Genomic DNA, 22478 nt, shown 5'->3' with positions numbered 1-22478 from the left:
TCAGTTAACAAGTGACGTGTCACTCATACAATTCTTCCCACATTTCTATCTTTTAAATAATTAGGTGTCACCTTTGAATTGAATTTAAATAAAATATGTATTGTGGTGATTCTATTGAGAAGGCGGTAAAGCGGATCCGGGTCGAGGGAAACGGTTAGGGCTGATCAACTACCTATCACATGCAGCAGCAAATAACCGTCTCTCTCTATTCTATCTAATCTCAATGCCATTTCCCCACACACACACCAATTTGCGCCGACGAGCTGAAAAATGGCTGGAAACGACTGGATAAACAGCTATCTCGAGGCGATCCTCGACGTCGACACCGGGATCAACGATCAGAAATCGTCTCTCCTGCTGCGGGAGCGCGGCCGCTTCAGCCCCGCCCAATACTTCGTCGAAGAGGTCATCACCGGCTTCAATGAGACCGATCTCCACCGCTCCTGGGTTCGCGTACGTACCAATTTTCGATTATTCATGAATTGGTTATTAATCTGATTGTAGAGAGTGAGATCGCTCGATTTCGATTGATGAAAAATGCAATTTCCCCTTGAATTGTGTGATTCTGCATTTTGCATGTACCAGGCATCATCGATTCGGAATTCAGAGGAGAGGAATACGAGGTTGGAGAATATGTGTTGGAGGATTTGGACGTTGGCACGTAAGAAAAAACTGGTGAGTAATAGTATAGATGAGCATTCAATCTGGTTTGGGCGATAGTTGATTGTGTCTTTTCTCTTATAGATTGAGGGCGAAGAAGCACAGCGCAAGGCGAAGAAGCGCGTTGATCGTGAGAAGGCCCGTAAAAACGCTGCTGCTGATATGTCAGAGGACTTATCTGAGGGAGAAAAGGGGGATGTAGTTGTTGAGATGTTAGCCCACAGTGATAGTATCAAGGGAGGAAGATTGTCGAGAGTTAGTTCTATGGATATGATGGCAAATTTGGATAAGAAGCTGTATCTTGTCCTCATCAGGTATATAGTATAAGACTGTTTTCGCGTATGTTGTAATCAATAGTATATGATTTTTCTTCTACCTTTTCACCTGCAGTCTTCATGGACTGATAAGGGGAGAAAACATGGAACTTGGACGCGATTCTGATACGGGAGGCCAGGTATACATAACAGAGTCCATCTCCAAATGTCTTCAATAGCTTGTTTCAACTTGGCTTCCTGCATACTTGCTTTCTTCCATTTTTCAGGTTAAGTATGTTGTGGAGCTAGCACGAGCATTAGGTTCGATGCCAGGAGTTTATCGTGTTGATTTGTTAACGAGGCAAGTAATGGCACCAGATGTAGATTGGACGTATGGTGAGCCAACAGAGATGCTAAATCCGTTACCCGAGAGCCAAATGGACGAAATTGGGGAGAGCGGTGGTGCTTATATTATCCGCATCCCTTTTGGCCCTAAAGATAAGTACCTCTCTAAAGAAGTTATGTGGCCTCATATTCCGGAATTTGTTGATGGTGCACTCGGCCACATTATGCAGATGTCAAAGGTCCTTGGCAAGCAAATTGGCAGCGAGCGTCCCCTCTGGCCTATTGCTATCCATGGACATTACGCTGATGCGGGGAACTCTGCAGCTCTTTTGTCTGGTGTTCTAAACGTGCCGATGGTTTTCACAGGTCACTCTCTCGGACGTGACAAACTAGAACAACTTTTAAAGCAAGGGAGGCAGTCAAGGGAGGAGATAGATTCGGTATACAAGATTATGCGGCGTATTGAGGCTGAGGAGATTTCTCTTGATGTTTCTGAAGTTATAATCACAAGCACAAGACAGGAAATAGAAGAGCAGTGGCGGCTCTATGATGGATTTGATCCTGTTTTAGAGCGCAAGCTAAGAGCCCGTATCAAACGAAATGTTAGTAGCTTTGGAAGGATCATGCCGCGGATGGTTGTAAGTCTTGACATCATACCTGTCCAATTTGAATGTAGGGGTTGGTTTGCTTCATTTTTCTTCTTGAATCATGCACATAAAATCAAAATTTTCAGGTGATTCCTCCTGGAATGGAGTTCCGTAATGTTTCTGTTCAAGATATTGATGGAGAAATAGATGGAAACGAGAGTTCTGGAGGTTCAGATCCACCTATTTGGTCAGAGGTATAATATATTTTCCCTGCTCTTAAGATGTATCTTGGTGGAGAGGTGTGCTATTATGATTTCTTTTCTCATCAATACAGAAATAGGTTGGAGGTTTTCATACCCTTTTGAGTGAAAATATCAGATTTATTCTATTTCTGCATTGCTGCAGATCATGCGCTTCTTTACCAATCCGCGCAAGCCAATGATACTTGCTCTTGCTAGGCCAGACCCGAAGAAGAATTTGATAACTTTAGTCAAAGCTTTTGGAGAGTGCCGTGGCCTGAGAGATCTTGCAAACCTCGTATGTTGTATCTCTTGGATAGCCGTAACTCCTGTTATAACAAGTGTTTTGGTGCTGTTAGAATGGCACCCTTTTTTATCTGTTTTCAATTGCTTCACTGTATTAATCTATTTGAACTTGTTGCAGACTTTGATCATGGGAAACCGGGATGATATTGATGGAATGTCTGCTACAAATTCATCGGTTCTCCTTTCCATAATCAAATTGATCGACAAATATGACTTGTATGGTCAAGTTGCATATCCTAAACATCACAAGCAATCTGACGTCCCTGAAATATACCGTCTAGCAGCCAAGACAAAGGTGCGAATCTCATTAAGTTTCATTTGTTTTCTATTAGTACTGACTGGCCTCTTTTGCAGGGCGTTTTCATAAATCCAGCTTTTATAGAGCCATTTGGCCTCACCTTAATAGAGGTGCCTCAGATTCTCTTTCCATGATTGTTAAATGTTTTTATTTATTAAATCCAGATCCAAAAATCCCTCGTCTATATGCAGGCAGCAGCTCGTGGTCTCCCAATTGTTGCTACAAAAAATGGAGGTCCTGTCGACATTCACAGGGTTGGTATGAGATTTCCTGTTACATTTTGGTACAAGTTGGATAACCACTCGATAATTCGTTCAGGTTCTAGACAATGGCGTGCTGGTTGATCCACACGATCAGCAGTCCATTGCTGATGCTCTTCTGAAGCTGGTTGCTGACAAGCATCTCTGGGGCAGATGTAGGGAGCACGGATTGAGAAACATTCACCGTTTCTCATGGCCGGAGCACTGCAGGACGTATTTATCCCGAATAACCAGCTGCAAGCAGAGGCAGCCAAAATGGCAAAGGCCAGACAACCCATACGCAGATCCAGAACGTGATTCTCCAGCAGGGTCCTTGAAAGATATCCATGATCTATCTCTAAATTTGAAGCTTTCATTAGATGGAGACAAGGATGCAGAAGGGATTCAGAATTTAGTTAGCAAAGGCAAGGAAAGTGGTAAAAAACAGGTGAAGAGTGCACCATTGAAGGTGTCGCCAAATGAGAAACAAGAAAACAGCAGGTCTCCTAAATTGAACATGAGGAAACTGATCATAGTAGTTTCTGTGGACTGTGATTCAGTAGCTGATGTTCTAGGTATCACTAAGACCATATTTGCAGCCAATCCCTCAGCCAAGGATTCTCCCTCTACCGGCTTCATCTTATCCACATCGTTTAGTATATCTGAAATAAACAGCCATCTTGACAAGGCTGGGCTGAAAGCCAGTGATTTTGACGCTTTTATCTGTAACAGTGGGGGTGAGCTTTACTTCCCATCTCCAAGTCCGGAGAAGAGTTCTTCGGACTCATTGTACTTAGTAGATACAGATTATCATTCTCACATAGATTATCTCTGGGGCGGAGATAGCTTGAGGAATAATCTGGTGAAGTGGGCTGCTTCGGTGAATGAGAAAACAAAAGATGATAAAGAAGGGCCTGTTATCACTGAACTGGACTCGGGATCTAGCCATTGCTACGGATTCAGCGTACGCGATCCAGAATTGGTAAGTGCCTGAAGTCAATGGTAGTCGAACTTAACTGGATCTGACTCATATATGTGTGCAGGTTCCTCCTTTCAAGGAATTGAGGAGATTGATGAGAATTCAGGCCCTTCGATGCAATGGCGTGTACTGCAGAAGTGGGGAAAGGATAAATGTGGTTCCGGTGCTTGCTTCTCGAGCTCAAGCCCTTAGGTATCTGCATGTTCGATGGGGCATGGCGTTGTCGAAAGTAGTGGTGTTCGTAGGAGAGTTGGGAGATTCAGACTATGAGGCAGGCTTTGGTGGAATGCACAAAACTGTAGTTCTAAAGGGATATTGCAAGAGTGCAGAAAAAATTCACTCCTGCAGAAGCTATCCTCTCCAACAAGTTCTGCCTACTGATGATCCAAACACTCTAGAATGCCAAAAATCTGACGTTGATGGAATCAAAGCAGTACTTGCCAAACTATCGCAGCTCAAATAATGTTTTTTCCACTAAAAACCGATTTCTATATTACAATTTTCATTTTTTATATCCTTACCTTGTTCTTTTATTTTACTTCTTGCCATTCGCAAGTAAATTCGAATAAACACTTCTTAAATAAAACGTTAGAATTCTTTAAAACCTTTTATGTTTTGCTATTTTTAGATCAATCACTTGGAATATTTATGGAAACTTATGTTAAGAGTATTAACCAATTCGCACAATCTACAAGTCTAATCAATGCATCAAAACGCACAAATCATGTATCACACACTGTTTTTCAGCTTCCCATTTTTCACTTCATCAATGCATGTCAGGAGGTAAGAGAAGAGGTTGAAAAAAAATAACTGCATCTAATCAATAGAAGGGAAGAAAAACTCAATTATGGCATTTAATTGCTATTGGATTCACAGCCTACAGAGATCAATATTTTCCCAAAGGGATCTACTGTATCAGCTTTTCTCTCGAGGCTTTCCAAAAAGCCTACCAGTTAAAATGCCTAAGCCAACTAACAAAAGTAGAAATTGATCCACTGATTTTGGTATGCTATAAATGTGTATCTCACCATGTCAAATGTCCAGTCGGGGGACAAGTGGAATAGATTCTATACTCCCGCTCTACTGGCTGAACCAGGGTCCGGTACCACCATTTGTGTGACCCTTGCCATGGATCCCACTGCCATTTGGGACAGGAGAAGGCAATCCAACAGCCATTGGAAGTGAAGTAGAAGGGAACCACCCATGAGTGTGAGAATGATTGTGACTACTTACAAGAGGACTGCTTGCTTTACGTTGTTGGATGGCATGGATCTGCCTCAGCCCTTCTTCATGTATGCGTGATAGTGTTTCCAGCTCCGTCATTGACAAAGCATCCAAGCCAGCACCATATAGAGGAGCATGTCGTGACATTTCCTCCTGAAGTTGGCCCTCAAGGTGACGAATGTATTGCTGACAGAGAAGCAAGATGTGTCACTATCGTCATTCAGTAATCAAATTAATGCATTTCCCATTTTGCACACTCAAAAATTCTTATTGACAATTTCATCAGGAAAAAAAGCAGTCATCAATTAATTTTAAGAAATTATGATATTATCATAGGCATCTCCAAATATACAAGTTGGGTTAAAGAAACAACCTGGCAGGCCTGCAATTTGGATTCCATCCCATCAATAAAAGCTTCACATCTAGCAATCTGATCCTCCTTTTCACGCTTCTCGCCTTCTGTTTGCCCAACTGCTTGTCTCAGGCTACGAATCTCATCCTCTAGTGATTGTCGGACTTCTTCACGAGTCACATTTTCTGTGGCAAATCTTTTCAACTCTTCATCAAACCGTTTCCGTGCTGCTTCAGCACTCTTCAGTCTCTCAGCAAGAGCATTTTTCTCCTTCATTACCCTCTGCAACATACAGTTGACCAGAGCAACGTTATAACAGAAACTATACCCTTGCCAGGGTCAGAGCTCAAAAGCAACCTAATATAAAATATGGATGATGTGTCCTTCAATTATCATACTGAGAAATAGGGATTTTGTTTTTGAAAAACCTACATCATTAATAGATATCAGACTCAGACCGACCTTTAATTCATCACGTTTTCGAGATTTCAACTGGGAGAGTTGTGCTTCTGCATCATGGAGACGATCCTGAGAAGTTCTCTTCTCAGCTTTAAGCTTTGTAATCTCGTCATCTTTTTCTGAGCGAACCCACTCCATTTGACTCTCTGCTTCTTGTATCTGCTGAGCCAGCTCTTTTCTTTCCCGAGCAAAGCGATCCATCTCAGCCTTCATTTCAGACTGCCAGCCCAGGGAGGGGTTATCAGTATTAGCAATAATTTTCCAAGAAAGTATTAGTAAAGCAAATAATTACCTTTAGATGACTATTAGAAGCTTCATATTCAACCAGCCTCTGAGATAAAAGAGCTTTTTCTTTAGCAGCACTAGCTACTTCCACCTTTCTTTCTTCACGGACACGAAGAATCTCATCTTCACTGGCACATAACTGATGCCAAAGAGCTGCCCGATCAACATTTGCAAGCTCAACAACCTCCCTCATCATGTTCAAGACTGGTCTCACCACTTCCTGGTCCTCAGATGCTAATATCGCCAAAATCTCCAAATATAAATCTACTTCAAGACTAGCATCTGCAGTACTTGTTGCACGATCAACCAGCCTCTTTAGCATCCTTAATCGGTGGGACTCATCAGCATACCATTTGAACAACACAGTATAAAGAATTTTTACAAATCCTTTGACCCGTTGATCCTTGGAAAGTGCTAATGCGTCAGCAAGACCAAGAACTGAAGCAAAATCATCTGCTTGAGCTCTCAGTTGCTCAATGGCTTCATCATCCGTGTCTACATCAGGCTGCTGGAAATTTTCGGCAATATATTGGGAAGTCAAATTCAATTGTCTAGCGAGGCGTCTTTCCAAGACCATTGCTACAGATTGAGGAACAAAAGTGCCACGAACTACAGCTCTCTCAAAAGTTTGAGAAGCTTCAATTGCAAGGCAAGGTATAGATAACATCTCTATCAGAAGATAAATATCGGAAAAATGACGACTAACATGAAAATGTTGCTCTTCTCCTGAATTCAATTTTTCCGAAACAGGCCCACTTTCACCAAATATAAAAATCCCTGATTGCATACTATCACTAGCACCATCATCGCAATCAATATCTCTAATAATAGATTCAGCAATATCTGCACAACTAATTACGGTCCTGCTTAAGCAGTCTAACACACATGAAGAGACCTCAGTACCCAAACTTTTTAGTCTCTCTCGTATTGATCTCACCTGCAAATTCAAATATATTGTCAAGCAGGGGAAAGAAAAATCAGAAAGAAATGAAAGGCTGTGATCTCTCTCTTGTTCTCCACTTACTGCTTCAAGAAGATGCTGACTGTGCAATGCAGCTTGAAATATAAAATCCACTGTTGCTGCAAGTATTTCACCGTTGGAATCAGTCAAAAGCTCCAGTGACTGGAAAAGAACACGCTCCCATACTTCACTGCTACAGTCTAACTGAGTAAGTGCCCCAAAAACCTGGAAAATTAATGATTTTTTAAAATGAGCTACAAATGTACGATCACAAACATTGAGCAGATGGAGAATTCAGAAAATTGTTGTGTTGATACAAATCAACACTTATTGTTTTGGCAACTAAGGAAATAACAATATGTGGAATAGCTGCAGATTATCTTACGGGTAAACGCAGTGCAGGTTCTGCATCAGGCTGCTTAAGCCTTTCTAGAAGTGCACAAGCAGCAAGTGGGTGTTCTGAGTGCTCAACTAATTTTGGAACCAAAGCAACCAGGTCCGGCTGTAGATGCTTAGGAGCTTTATCCAATACAAGAGCAATCTTTTGGGCAGACTGCGGCCTCCTTCTTGGTTCTGGACAGCCTTGGGGGACAGCTCCATCAAGTGCTCTCAGAGAGTTGACAATCAATCCAAGGAGTTCCTCTGACTGCTCTGGCCACTTAGCCTGAATGGAAAGCTCTTTAATCAATTTGTACAAAAAGCATATAAGATATGTATATGTATATGTATATGTATATGTACTAATGTAGGTGTTAATGCAATCATACCTTGGATTGATGAGAGTGGTTTTCATTGGAAATAGTAGCACATGTCTCTGGCGGACAAATAGGCTGTTCAGGAACAGCTTTTGCACCTAGGTTAATCCTGTTCACATCAGAGCTTTGCACAGCAGAAGCGCTCACACTTTCACCAATTCCAGGCTCTAATCTATCATCCACAGAAAGCTGTGCAGATCCTGTTGTTTCATTCTCGCCATCAGACTCTAGTGGACTAATCGCGCCACTGCTGTCTGGGAAAGGTTTAGAGCTAGCATCTGACAAATCATCACTAGTCCCCTCCGATGGTTGGCAACACTCAACCATTATATCCAAAAGTAAATCAACTATCGCTTGTTGCAAAACTTTGACTCCCATCAACAAATTCATCAGACTGGGTGAAGATTCATCGTCCTTATTTATTTTCTTCCTGTCAATATTACCAGATATTTTTGTAGGAAGAAGCAAGCGTTTTACTTTTGCAGGGTCATCAAGATAAACACGGAGTCCGGTTAGAAAACCAGCTATTGCTCCAGCATCCATTAGAAGTTTTTCTCTCAAAGTGACCTGAGGCTGAGATGGATTATCACCATAAGTAAGGTGAAAGCCAGCCCTCGAGAGAAGATTTCTGAAGATGTCTTCTTCATCTCCACTTAGACCTTCACTATCGTCAGAATCAATTAGTTCATCAGGGTCCGTTGTCAAAGCATCTTGGTCATCTTCAGAAGCTAAAACCTAAGAATAAGAATATGTATCAAGTTATATGGGCACATGATTCTGGATGTTTAAGATATTAATAAAGCATCTCTCAAAGAGAGAAAAGCATAGGGACTAAAGATATGAATAAAAGCATTGGTTTATGCATAAGTATAGCTAATTTTGAAGGTACTCAGTAACATCAAGGGGAAGGATAGGAGAAGTAAGGATTTCAGGACTGAAAACTTTCACCGATGTAAACCATGCTAATTTTTTGAAGGATGGGATTTTTGAAAGCTTACTAACCTCCAGATCAGCAAACTCAAACCATGGGCAGCAATCCAGGATCTCACAGACAAAGACAACCGTATCACGCAGCAAAAACCCAGCATCAGCTTCCATCATGTCTGATACTTTCATAAATTGAAGAACGGAGTTGTTCCACGTCTTTGTACAAATGGAAGACTCCTTCCAAACAGTTTTGGATGGATTCTTTTGATTCACAATAGCCATCCTATACTTCACCCAAAAATTCTTGTCAGGCTCACAGCCAATTGATTGGTCACTCTCCAGATATATACATATTGTGTCAAAGGACTCATAAATTCCTGCATAACCAAAGGTGTGGACGATAAAAATTAGAATTGACTAGCAATCCTTATCTGCCACAGTAATGCAATTCTAAAAACGTGAGCTTTTAAAGAACCACCCACCAATTCGAAGCTCACAGCCACCAGCCTGAAAGAATTTGCTAAAGATTTTTCTAGTTTCCATTATTTCCTTAAAAGACAAGAAGTTCTCCACCTTCCATGTGAAGGAACTCCTCTTCCCAGCCTTGTCTAATGAAGAAGGCAAATTCTGTGAGTCGGTATCTTGATCAGTGAAGTCCTGCATTGTGGATGTTTCTTTCAATATAAGAACCTCAGCAGAGAAGATAACAGTATCCTGGACTAGAAATCCAGAATCCTGATCAAAGAGACTAGTAAGGGTCACAAACTCGCGCCAACCCCAGTCCTTGGCAGCCTTGGAATAGCGATTCTGAGATTCTTTAGTAACAGACTTATCCTCCATCCTTTGATTGATAACTGACAAACGATGGCTCACAAAGCAACTCCATTCACTGTTAGTATTTCGCGAGTCTGTAACTTCAAGAAACACTGAAAGGTGGCATGGAGGCTGAGACTGTCCTGATATCAGAAGCATAAAAAGATTTATCAGTGCAAAACTCAGAAGAGGATGGGTAGTTAAGCAAATTTCATATAAGCTCAACACGCAAGTTTAATAATCGAATCAGAATGAATAGATATATACTCAGGACTCTATTAAGATTACTTCGTCCATTGCCACTTTTTCTATGTTAAACAACCCATGTGCTGTCAGCTGTGAGAGAGACCATGAAATAAACTAATAAAAGAGCTCAATAGATGAATACACAAAGAATATAAAAACAAGGGTGTTTCCTGACTAAATAAGATATAGAAGCAGCAGAAATAAGGAAGCTGAAGAAGTTTGAGGAAAAGGGTACACAGAACTTACTAGTTAGTAGCAAGAGAAAAAAAATGAAAAATGAGAGAGGACGATTCCCAGATCAGACAACGTTAGCTTCAACGTTGGTCGAGGTCATGTTCTCTACTAAACATGACAAATACATGCAGGTTGAATGCTCAGCAATCAGATTTAGTTATTACCGTTCATAATCCCATACAACAAGGCACCGAAGCATGTTGAAATGTTAACTTATCTTGTTCACTAATTGGATAAGTTCATAACCCACCAAGGCAATATACTAGAATTTCAAGCTGCTAAATCTTCATGGTCCTATGCAGGATCTCTAGACAGAAACCATTGAATGCAAGAGGGTATTCTACGTTATAGAAAGTTAGTGAATGATTGATGGTTTAAATAGAACTACAGCATATAAACAAAAAATGCAGCATTCATGGTTCTGCACTATCCCCATTTTGTTCCTTCACAATCAAATGCCTATAATGCCATGCTAACTGCTAGCTCCTCATATTATAATTTAACATTGGTGTAAGCAATGCCATACAGATTAATGGTAATGAAATACCTAGCACTTTCTCTAATCCATCTACTTGCACCTGACAGGGGCACAACAAAGTAAGTACTGAGTAGCATAAGCATTACTATCTCTGACCCTAGTAAGTAAGCATGTGCAAGTGCACATCATTCACCTAAATTAGGAAACAATTCATACATGACTTTTTAGGGAAATTTCCAATAATAGAACATAACCAGATAGCAAACCAATATACTCGGCAGTTATTACATACATTTCTTGGAACAGAGAAATAGAGAGAACGAACATCAACCTATTGCCACAAGTATAGAAGAACATAAGTGGGCAAATGGTACTAAATTAAGCAAACCAATACTTGTTTGGGCTTTTTAGTGAAGTTGTGTATAAGTACCTCTGGGGTAAACAATAAGGCGGCAATCCCGATTCCCAATCTGAAACCTCCTACTTTTTATGCAAAGGCCAGTTATCTTTCTCTTTTTCAAGAGATCCTTTAAGCGGATAAAATTCTCAATTCTCCAGGTAAACTTCCCCATATATCCATCTGACTTCCTCACATTACCCCCGCTCCTAACACCAACCAAAGCACCACTCTTAGAGAAACTGCTCAACTCCTTAATAACATGAAATGAAGTGCTAAAAACTGCATTGTCATCCACCAAGAATCCTGATTCGGGAGCCAGAAAGTCTGCCATTTTCATGTAATCATTCCAACCCAAACTCGTGTTGTCCCCACTTTTATTATCTGCGGCAAACCTCCCATAGCTATCCCGATGCACATGGTTTGAACCAGCACCCAGCTTCTGATTCAACACGGACATCCTAAACAAACACCAGCAACTTCTATCCGACACCAAGGAGTTCTTCTCTGTGTCCTTACTCTCCAAGCACATGGACAGATACTCCACCCCACTCACTACACTTTGATACACACTAATCCGCAAATTACACTCCCCGGCTGGAAACACTGGACTCATTATTTTCTGTGTCTTAATCATCTCCTTAAACAAACTAAAATTATGCACTTTCCAAGTGAACTTCCCACTCAAAGAATCCCCAATAACCAGTCCGTTCCCTCCACCACCCATGGACGACACATTATTCGCCTGCAAATCATAGCTATCGCGCGAGAAAGAAAAGGACTCATGAAGTATCAATATATCCGCCGAGATAAGTATGCAATCATTATTCAAATGCAAGAATCCAACCTTAGGGTCGTGAAGTGAATTAAGCGAGGCAAAATCACACCAGCCATGGGACTTCTTCTTGGACGAAAACCGATGCCAACTGTCCCGGTGCACGGATTTCGAATCATCCGATAAATTCTCAATGCAGAGGCGGTAGCTGGCGAAACAATCCCACTTAGAGGAAGCAGTGTTTCGAGGGTCCATGATTTGCAAGTAGATAGAAACGTATCCAGGCAGCGCCTGCGAATCACCCTTGGGGTAAATCAGCAAACGGCAATCGAAACCCCCGACTTCGAAATACTTACTCCAGAGTGCGCGCGATTTGATCTTGGGGAAATTAGCAATAGTCCATTTGCAGATTGCGGAGTAGTCTCCTCGGCGCTCGACGACGACAGAGTCGGAGGCGGCAGCGGCAGCGGCGGCGGCGGATGATGAGGAGGAAGAGGAGGTGGCGACGGCGTCGCGGCACGGATCCTCGACGGCGGCTGAGGGCTTCTCAGATGAGCGATTGGAGGGCGAGGGCGACGGGGGCGCGGACGGGGCGGCGGCGTCGGAGGAGGAGACGGCGGCGTCGTGGTGGTGGAGGTGGTTCATTGTAGTGATGATTGATTAGGTTTTGTTGAGAATCAGTTTGTGAATTGAAACAATCTATCGCTCCTCCGCCAGTATATATATAATCTGATTTCAATGTTGTTAGCTCATCATCATAATTGAGAGAGGGATGATTGTATTGGTATTGGTATTGGTATTGGTAGTACTAAGATTTTGGACAAAAGTGAGGCTGCACCATACTAATACTAGGGATAACAATGGCTGTTTTTTCCATAAAAAACAGATACAATTTGTTAAATCACTCTTAACTAAGCCTCAATTATATAGCCATTACTACTACTTGCAATAACATGTTCCTTGTGTGTGACCTTCAGAATCATGTCTCTATTATATGAATACTATAACCAAAATGTGACAAATATATTTACGACAAAATTATGTTTTACGTTCGTGCGAATCGTGATGAACCACCACTAAATCAAAATATTAGAGCAAATTACGTGTCTTCTGCATGACGAATCGACAACTAATAAAGATCTCATAATTTCTCATAATAATTGATACTCCGATAAAGCGATCTCGATATACCTCTAATTTTTGGAAACCAAACATATTTGCTAGGTTGAGCGACATAAAATGCATTTTAGAGCGAATTACGTGTTTTCAGCATAACGAATCGACAACTAATAAAGACTTCATAAATTTCTCATATTAATTAATACCCCGATAAAACTATCGCGATATACCTCTAATTTTTGAAAACCAAACTCTTTTGCTAGGTTGAGCCTTATAAAATGCATTTTAAAAATCCTGATGGCTTTTTTAAGCCGATTTATTTCTTAGTTTAAAATATTTTGTGCCCATTTATTTGAACTTGCACATCGGCTCAATTTAATTAATTTATATTTTTTCAAATAGTGCTAAAGGTTTTGAATGATCTTATTTACTATACTAAAATAAATTTCAACTAGTTATTAGGTTCATGTATAATAAAAAGACTTAGACCATAAGATTTCTTAGGGACAATATCAATTCCAGAAAAGTTGAAATACGATTAATGAATTAACAATGCTAGTCTAAACTCCTAATGTTGGGGATAATAATGGATTTTTTTTCATCGAAAACATATACTATAATTTGCTAAAGCATATTATTAAGTAGTGATTGGTAAGACTTAATTATGTTATATGACTTACTTTATTAAAACTATATAAGCAAAATGTGACAACAAAATTCAGTTTTATGTGCGCGTGAATCGTGATGAATCATCACTAAGCAAATCAGTTTCTGCATAATAAATTGACAACTAATAAAACACTTGATAATTTCCCATAATCATTGATACCTCGATGAAGCTATATATCACTATATAATACTACTAATTTTTGAAAACCTAGTTATAAACTCATCCCTCCAAGCTCCTATATTACAATAGAACAGGGCAGAACAAGGCTATAAACTCATCTTCACCTCCGCCGACGTGTCCTTCATTTCGTGATAGATCATGTAGTTACAATAGAACAACACATGACATTAGCTATAAACTCATCCCTCCAACCTCCTATATTATACTCCCTCCATCTCTAATAAAAACAATGAACTATTTTCTTTTTAGTCCGTCCTTGAAAATTATGAACTTTCTAATTTAGGAAATATAAAAATCATTAATAATATGGATCCCACTATCCACTAATATTATTTCTACTACATTTTTTTTTTCTTCATCTTTCTTATTTTGTCAATTTTACATTAAAATTCATGCCTCTATGTTCATATTTATCAGCGACCCACCGAAGAATTCGGGAACATTTCTATGAGCATTTGATAAGACCTATTTCATGCATCGGTTTATGGGTAAAATGTATGCTACTTGATCAGTTTATCGCGCAAAGCGAGTGTTAATTGTGCAGGAATGCTGCTTGACCAAGGGCAACAAGGCCAAACTGATGGGTTGATCAAGGTGGTGATCAAGCAGTTAGCCGGGGGACCACTGCATTCTAGAAGGAAGACATGTGAGGCTGATGCGCTGGAAAGTGATCCCCAATCAGTTATCAAAGACTACATTCTAGAAGGGGACACGTATCGGTGCGTAAGCTGCACAAGGATGAAGGCGAATCCTCATTCGGTTATAGAAGAACCACTACATTCTAGAAGAAGGGCACGTATCAGCAGATGAGACGCTCGATCCCAGCAAGGACGAATATTCGCTGCCAAAGTTGTTATCGTAGCTGGAGGTTGTGTGAAGCGCCTATAAATAGAGGATGCAGCGCCATAGTGAAGAGATTATTCCTCTTCCTCGCCTTTAGTTTAGTTTTCCGCCTGTCCCTGGTTCCAAGTTCTTCCCCAATTCCAAAATAGCCTAGTTAAATAGTAGAAATGGTCAGTTAGAAGGACAGCAACTAAAGGGAGCGCGGCAGAGAAATCAATATATGTTCAGCGCCGTCTCAAGTTCCGACCGAGGATTTCTCGGCTTTATTCGCTTTCTTGTTTTCTGAATCTGTTAGCTTAGTTAAATTTTGCTTTGTTACGTAGTTAAAGAATAGTTCTTATTTTGTATTTCGCAAGTTAACAGCACTGTTTAGAGTTCTGAGTATAAAAATCAAAGTTGTTTGCTTTCGGAATTCTTGTTTACTGTTCCAACTTAGTTTAGTTCTGAAATCCCCGATCGAGTGTTTGAATCTTCATTATGTTGAATGACAAAGTGGTTTGTAGTTTCGTAGCATGATTAGGTAGTTAAGTCTTTATTTCAGCCTGACGTTTACTTGGTCCGTTATTTGTTGTCAGCATGATGAGTCCCTTGATCAAGTAGTTAGCTTATATTCTGCCTAGCGTAATCCAGTAGTTTAAAACTCTCAACTTAAAGCGTGGCAACAGCCGACCCCTGTTCACTATTCACACACTCAACGCATCAGTTTCTTTGTGGGATCGACTCCGTACTTGCCGCTTTACTGTTAAAGTAGTGCATGTTTGGGAGTTAAAATGTTTTTCGTGAACGAGAAAACGCCTTGATCAAGTGGCAACGACATTTGCTAACTAATCCACCTAGTTCGGTTATTCTTCCATATAACTTGATCCACGCTAAATTCCTTTTCACCAGCATTTAAGATTTTTATATTTTCTTGGAGTTGTATTGGTGAGTATCTTAGCGGGAGAGATTCCCTCGACAGATACAACCTACTGTTAGGTCTTGTCATAAACGAGGCCTATGTACACAGTGCGATTGTCGTTGTAATCTTGAAGTAGTTAGCTATTGAATTAATGATTACTATTAACAGAGAATTTGTGAAATCATAATCTTAGAATTAATTTGCTTTCATCCCAGTTATCATTTATCATTTTGTTACTTGAATAATGAAAACTTATTTTATCTGTCGTCTAGATCGTATAAGATATTTATGTTGTAGTAGTTAGAATTAGATTTGGCCCTTGTGGTCTGTGGATATGATACACATGTTTACCCTTAAGTTGTATAGTTGATACGTATCCACTTGCAATTAATTACGGTGCTAAAAATAGTGCATCAGCTTCTTGGGCATTATAGTCTCGAAATTTCAAACAAGCTTCCAGAAAGGCGTACAGGAGTTGAGAGAGCACAAGACCAAACCCCAATGACGAGCCAAACTCATTCTCTCTCCATCCCACTGAAGATAACTCACTTTTCTTTTTGGTTTTGTCACAACCAAGAGGATGCATTAGACCATATTTATTGGTCATTTTTGGTTGACCGCCATATCAATCATGTAAATAAATAAATAAATAAAAGAAAATTATATACAAGGATCCCTCTCTCTCCTCAATCGTGGTATGCAACCACAGCTGGTCTCTCTGCCACTTTAATAAGTCAGCCAATGAAATTGTGCCATTTGACACAATCTCATTGGTTGACAAATACTTTTTTTAAAGGTATATATTTTTAATATGTCATATTAAAAAATATAAAATTTATACCAAAATTAATAATTTTTCATTCGACACCACATTTGCTATAATTTTGCACACAAAAAAATCTCATCTTTTTTCCTCGTATAATCCTTCTTCTTTCACTTTCGTATTTCAATTATTGTAATTTTGTTTTTTTATTGTTTATTTTTATAATTTTTAGTTTGTTATTTATTGTGTTTTTTTATAAATTTTATTGTGATAACAAATAAAATTTATATTAATATAATGGTGTGGTTGAATGGTAATTGATTAAACATAAAAAAAAAGAAATATGGTTGGGTTGGATGAGTATTAATGATGTGGAGGAGATAGAAATTAATTAAATATTAAAACAGTGAATGGTTGGGTTGGGTTGAGTGGTTGCTGATAAACATGGTCTTACTAAAATGGAAAAACTTTTTTCTCTATGGTATTCTCTCTCTTACTTCACTTTTTCTATGTCAAACATAAAATAAAATTGTATAAATTCCAGTGTCACTAAAGGAATGAATCATCTTCCTTGAAACGGAGGGAATACTTGGCACTTAGTCGTCTATGTCAAAAGAACGTTGGATTTTGTGGTAGCAAGCTTCAATAAGACATGTTTGAAAACCCAAGAACGGCCCAAAACCAGGCCCGCTAGCAGCCCTCAGTCCAAGCCCATGCCAGTTTATTAGGGGTTTAGAGTATATAGTACTTTAATTATCTTAAATCCCCCTGGGTCCCACCCATCTCTGGCGTCAAGTAGAACTATCTGGTTTTTACCAATCTTACTTAAATTTATGGGATTTTCTTTTCCATAACATAACTACTAGTATATTTTACTGATGACTTGAGGTTTAAACAAGCATGTTAGATTTCTATATTCTTTGGTACCCATTTGAATATGTCATGGATTATTCTATATATTTGATTTCTCTTGGTATGATGCTGGTGTTTGAGTTGTTTGGTGCGCTAGTGATGTTTTCGTTAAGTTAGTACTCCCACTGGTACGACCTGCATAGCATAGAGTGGCATAGTATTCATAACCGATTTAGCCAAAGCAACCCAACCAAATAAAGAGAGCTATCCACCATGTGCACGCCCTACACCTCTTTAATCTATATACAGTCCTCACCATGAACACTACTGGAGAATAAACATGTATGTTTGCAATGCCAACCTTCATGCTCAGTTCATTAGCTAACCATTCCATACATACAAGTACAGAACAAATAAATGGGGTGAGAACAGGCAGCCACAAATATTCAACTATTTTGATTAGCATTTTGTGGCTTTTGCAATTGAATTCTTGGGACATCCCAATCAATTCAGTAAACAAGAACTACTATTTGTTCATAGGTTTGTAGTGCTGATGTGCTCAAGTTTCCTGGTTTGGATTTTTTTCCAAGTGAAAAATTCAATCCATACCTAATCACAGTGTTTGTGGTAGCCAACTAAACTCTAATCAACTTTCAATTGTTACAACAGAATAAATCAAGAAAAGCGCAGTTTGATATCTCATATTTTCACATCGATCCCCAGAAAATTTTCAGAAACAGCCCAAAACTGCAACCTTCTATAGAACCTTGAAAAAGTGTGGTTGAAGCCTCTTCGATACTATCTGATCATGATCAGCAGCAGCCTTGTACTTCATTTGGCTCCACAAGCATGTAAAGTGCCTTTCCATTTAGCCTGTTCTCTGCCTATAACAAGATCCAACAAATGCTCAACTTCCATAAACCCTCAACACAACACATGATTCGGACCAAGTATTACCTTAATAAGCTCGGGCACTCCGATAACACAAGCACATTCCACCACTTCAGCCCCCACGCATTCTTGAAACACACACAAACAAAACACCATTATTTGTGAAACAAAACAAGCATGAAAAATTGTTTGAAGGAAAATTCACCTAACAGCTTGATAGCTGCAGAAATGGTCCCACCAGTAGCAACAAGATCATCAATCACCACTGCCTTCTCCCCTTGTTGCACAGCACCAACATGCATCTCTAGGCAGTCCTTACCATATTCCAGCTCATACGCCTCTGATATTACTTTACCTACACACATTGTGGTCAAAGATACTACTATACCTCATTTATTATTTCCCCTTCAATTATCTCACCTTACTACTAGCATTGCCAGCCCTAGTGGATTTCTTATTTCTAGCTAATGACTTTCTAACCACAAGAAAACCTTCATAATTGGCCAAGTTCTTCTCCCAAAAGCTTATCTTCTCACTACTTTCAACAATAGGCATACACATAACAAATACTAAGCCACTTCAAAATATTCAATTTATGAAGGAAATATGCAATACATACCGGGCAATTTTCCACGTTTGCGCAGTGGAACAAACTTGGCACCAATAGCCAAGGCAATACAAGGAGCAAACATAAATCCTCTTGCTTCAATTCCTAAACAGATTAAACCAATCAAATTGTTCAAAAACAAGAAAATCCAATTTACAAATTCCACATTTCCAGCCCAAATGTAGTACGGAGTAGTATAATTTATTGATGAAGAGAGTATATATATATAAAGCGAACTATGGGTAGGAGAGAGATAGGGAAGCAAAAGCGGCGGGTAACCTGCAACAACAGAAATGGCCATGTCTCTGTATCTCTCGACAAAAATGTCCACTGTGTCTTTGAAAACTTTGTGGTTGAGAAACAAAGGGGTTATATCTTGGAACATTATACCTACAGACAAAAATTCAAATTGATAGAAAGAAAGCAAGAAGACATTTTAGAGGGAGATGGGTTGGTCCAAGACCTGGTTTTGGGAAATGGGGTATCACTCTAATTGCATCAGAAATCGCCTCAAGTCTTGGGTCTCCCTTCAACCCATTCTCTGCTGCAAACATCTTCCTCTCCTCCCTTCTCCCAATTCTCTATCTCTCTGTGCTTCTTGTGCAATCGCTGCTGTGGTTTTATAAAACAAGAGTGATGCGGGAAATTTTCAAAATCATCTCAAATAGTATGACAAAGTTTATTTAGATTATTTGTGTATTTTCGATTACTAAAATACCCCTATATTCATCAAAAGTCTCGCTAAATTTATTTTTATGGGGATTCCTTTTGCTTTCTAGCCACATCTTGGTACGAAAATTTTCTAAATATTCTATTCAATCTTCCTCTCAACTAAGTTTGAGACATACTAACTTTTAGCCATAAAAATTAAGAAATTGTATTAAAAAGTAAGAGAAATAAATAAAATAAGAAAGATAAAAAGAGAGATTAAAGTAGATAGTGGAATAAAGTAAGAGTGATTGGATTTTTTTTTAATGACTAACTTAGTTGAGACATCTCAAAGAGGAATGCGATTCAACTTAGTTGGGACGAAGAGAGTACTATGTTTCAAATTTTTCTTTATTTTGAAATTGTATAATTAAACCAGATACTACTCCACTACATTACAGGCAGACATAGTTACATTACATTTTATGAATATTACAATATTGCAGTAATGTAAGATTTCTTGTTACATCAACATAGTTCAATAACTTATTATATGAACAAACTTGAATATTTTTCGATAAATAAAAAATAAGTGCAATGTAAATGATATTCATTCAACATCAAAAATGAAAAATGATAACTACTACTACTAAAATGGCAACAAATAATTGAAATGTAGAACATATCATAAAAGACTAAAAGTGGAGATTTGATATTACAAATTGGTAGGGGTTTTTAATTGGACGTTTTCTCGAGGTTAGTTAAAAGAAATTGTGGTAGTAATAAATATTAAACCATAATGGTTTGGCAAAAAGTCTACTAAAATCTTTTGAGGATATCGATCAATAAAGTCCAAGCTCTATTAAAGATTGTTTGTTAGATTTAAGTGTTGAAAGGTACAAAGTCTAAATTCATAATATGTGTGTTTACGTAATTTGAAAAAAAGCACCAGCTATTCTTTCAAACTTAGGAGTATTATACAGGGGTGAGCAAAAAAACCGAAAACCGAATATTCGAACCGAACTAAACCGAAATTTTGAAATTTGGTTCGGTTTTTTTGGTTTTTCGGTTCGGTTTGATTTTAAAAATAAAAAAATTTCAGTTTTTCGGTTCGGTTTGGTTCGGGCGAAGAAAAAACCCGAAAAATCGAATTATATATATTCTATTAATTTAATATATTATATTATATATAATATATATTATATGTATTATTAATTTTATATTATATATAAATATTCTATTAGTATATATAAAATAAAATACACATATACAAATATATATTTATATTATATTTATTTTTTTCAGGTTTTTCGATTTTTTTTCGGTTCAGTTTGGATTTTGAATTAAATTCGGTTTTTCAGTTTTGGTTCGGTTTTAGCAAAAAACCGAACCGAAACCTGAATGCACACCCCTAGTATTATAATACGAGGGGTTTTCTTAGTTCCAAATTAATGCAAGAAAAAATTAAATAAAACGGGAAAATAAATCTTGGTGATTAATAAATGATTGAAAACAAATGAAACAAATGTAATATGGTGGCTTTTCGTGGGAATCGAGGTAAGGAGGATAATTTGGTACTTTTGATGAAAATTGACGGCTTTAGGTATGCAGAGAATCATGTAAGTTCAGCCTTTTTAGATTTTGTTGTGGTCCCCACTCCCAACGCCAACTTCGTTATTCATATTTTTCTCTTTTCCCCCCCTCTCACCCCAATATTACTACACAATCACAAAATCACCCACCGCCTTCTTCGTTTTAAAATTATAAACCAAACCTAATGTTTAACAATATTAGAAAATTGCCCCGCCGTTCCTTCATTGCAACTTTTGTTTTGTAACAATGTTTATTTCAATTGATTGACAATGTTAAATTTATCGGACCCTTCAAGTATTTACAAATTTAGGTTATGATTCCAAATGATACTATAATTTTGGAATCACAAGAATAAGATAGAAGTAAAAGAATACTCAAAAATCCAAAAAATATTTATAATAAAATTTGTTTGTCTACGTTGATTTGGATTGCTTTCTTAGCATTCACTAATGAAAATCTTGACAAAGGTTAGTTTCCATATAATCATGATGGTCCAGCCCCTTTTTTCTAATTATTCCCGTCTCTAATTAGTGCTACTGGTAATATTATTCCATCCATCCACCAACAAATATCACACAAAAAATTTAAAAAAGTAAATAGAAAATTACTAGAATTTGGTTATACAGTAGTAGTTTTAGTAATAAAATATGTGTCAAAATGATTTTTTTATACTAAAAATGTTAAAAAAACATAGGTTAGTGAACTATAAGGTCCATTTGCCAAATATATTAAAAGTGAAATGAGACATTTTATAAGGAACGTGTGCCATGTGGAACACATAACGAGTGACGGATGACTTACATTATATTTGCATTTGCATAATATTATTATCTAACTAAATCTTCCAAACTACTTAAAAAAGGACAATTGGTTGCAAATATCACGAACTTTATAAAAAATTTTGGATTTTTTCATGAACATAAAACTATAACATAAAACTAATGAACTTTGTTGGTTGCCGATTTTCCATGCTTGATATTTTCGCCTAAATAGTTTAGCTATAAAAATTAGCAACTATATCAAAGTTCAGGCATTTACAATCAAGTTTTAATTTTATGTGAAAATTTAAAATTCAACAAAAAGTTCGTGATATTAGTAATGGATTTCTCAAACTAAAACGTAGCAACAATTATTTAGATAGGCAAATTTATGGAAAATTAAAAAAATTGGTCAAATTTTGATATGGCCAACAACTGTTAAAAGTTTACAATAAAAAAATAAGAAATTTTGATTTGTCTCAACTAAAATACAACGAACTCATTTATTATAATTATATTTGATATGGAAACTGGAAAATCGAATATATATCACCAACAATTAGTTAACTCAATATTATCCATTCATAATACAGTAGTAGTACTAGAATAATTTAAACTTGAAATTTTTTCTAATTAATTTATAAAATTAAGAAACTAATAAATTTTATTTTCATAATTAGTGTATTTAGAATAATCCAACCGAAGGATTTGTAAATTGAAAAAACTAGGGATTTGGCAATTGATGGAACTTGAAAGGTCCCACGTGGTATAATCTGGCGTGGGAGATATGTTCATGCGCACGCCCGCCGTACTGAAAAGAAAAATACCTACCGTCATACATAT

The 22478-nt window shown here is 37.9% G+C and overlaps 3 protein-coding genes across 3 annotated transcripts; 1 reads left to right on the top strand and 2 right to left on the bottom strand.

Moving 5' to 3' along the window:
- Nucleotides 1-132: 132 nt before the first annotated feature.
- LOC121804469 (probable sucrose-phosphate synthase 1) lies at nt 133-4511 on the top strand. The gene is made up of 12 exons (XM_042204024.1): nt 133-453; nt 586-675; nt 745-974; nt 1051-1114; nt 1202-1897; nt 1993-2100; nt 2252-2383; nt 2510-2686; nt 2746-2799; nt 2881-2943; nt 3008-3910; nt 3972-4511. Exons 1-12 carry the CDS (start codon nt 271-273, stop codon nt 4368-4370), a joined length of 3099 nt encoding a protein of 1032 aa, XP_042059958.1. The 5' UTR covers nt 133-270; the 3' UTR covers nt 4371-4511.
- A 220-nt stretch (nt 4512-4731) lies between these two features.
- Nucleotides 4732-12668, bottom strand: LOC121804468. Its single transcript, XM_042204023.1, has 10 exons — nt 11072-12668; nt 9353-9826; nt 8946-9247; nt 7956-8678; nt 7574-7852; nt 7252-7413; nt 6235-7164; nt 5946-6161; nt 5505-5765; nt 4732-5317 (listed from the first exon to the last, which is right to left on the bottom strand). The coding sequence occupies exons 1-10, from the start codon at nt 12456-12458 to the stop codon at nt 4988-4990; spliced, it is 5064 nt and encodes a 1687-aa protein (XP_042059957.1). The 5' UTR covers nt 12459-12668; the 3' UTR covers nt 4732-4987.
- Nucleotides 12669-17581: 4913 nt separating this feature from the next.
- Nucleotides 17582-19300, bottom strand: LOC121802264 (adenine phosphoribosyltransferase 5-like). The gene is made up of 6 exons (XM_042201891.1): nt 19100-19300; nt 18916-19026; nt 18649-18741; nt 18235-18384; nt 18096-18157; nt 17582-18022 (listed from the first exon to the last, which is right to left on the bottom strand). The coding sequence occupies exons 1-6, from the start codon at nt 19188-19190 to the stop codon at nt 17951-17953; spliced, it is 579 nt and encodes a 192-aa protein (XP_042057825.1). The 5' UTR covers nt 19191-19300; the 3' UTR covers nt 17582-17950.
- Between the last annotated feature and the right edge of the window lie 3178 nt (nt 19301-22478).

The sequence above is a fragment of the Salvia splendens genome, chromosome 5 (assembly GCF_004379255.2).
Source record: "Salvia splendens isolate huo1 chromosome 5, SspV2, whole genome shotgun sequence".
NCBI classification, from domain to species: Eukaryota; Viridiplantae; Streptophyta; class Magnoliopsida; order Lamiales; family Lamiaceae; genus Salvia; species Salvia splendens.
Note: the sequence above shows the minus strand (reverse complement) of the source record. Positions and strands in the feature narration are given on the sequence as shown.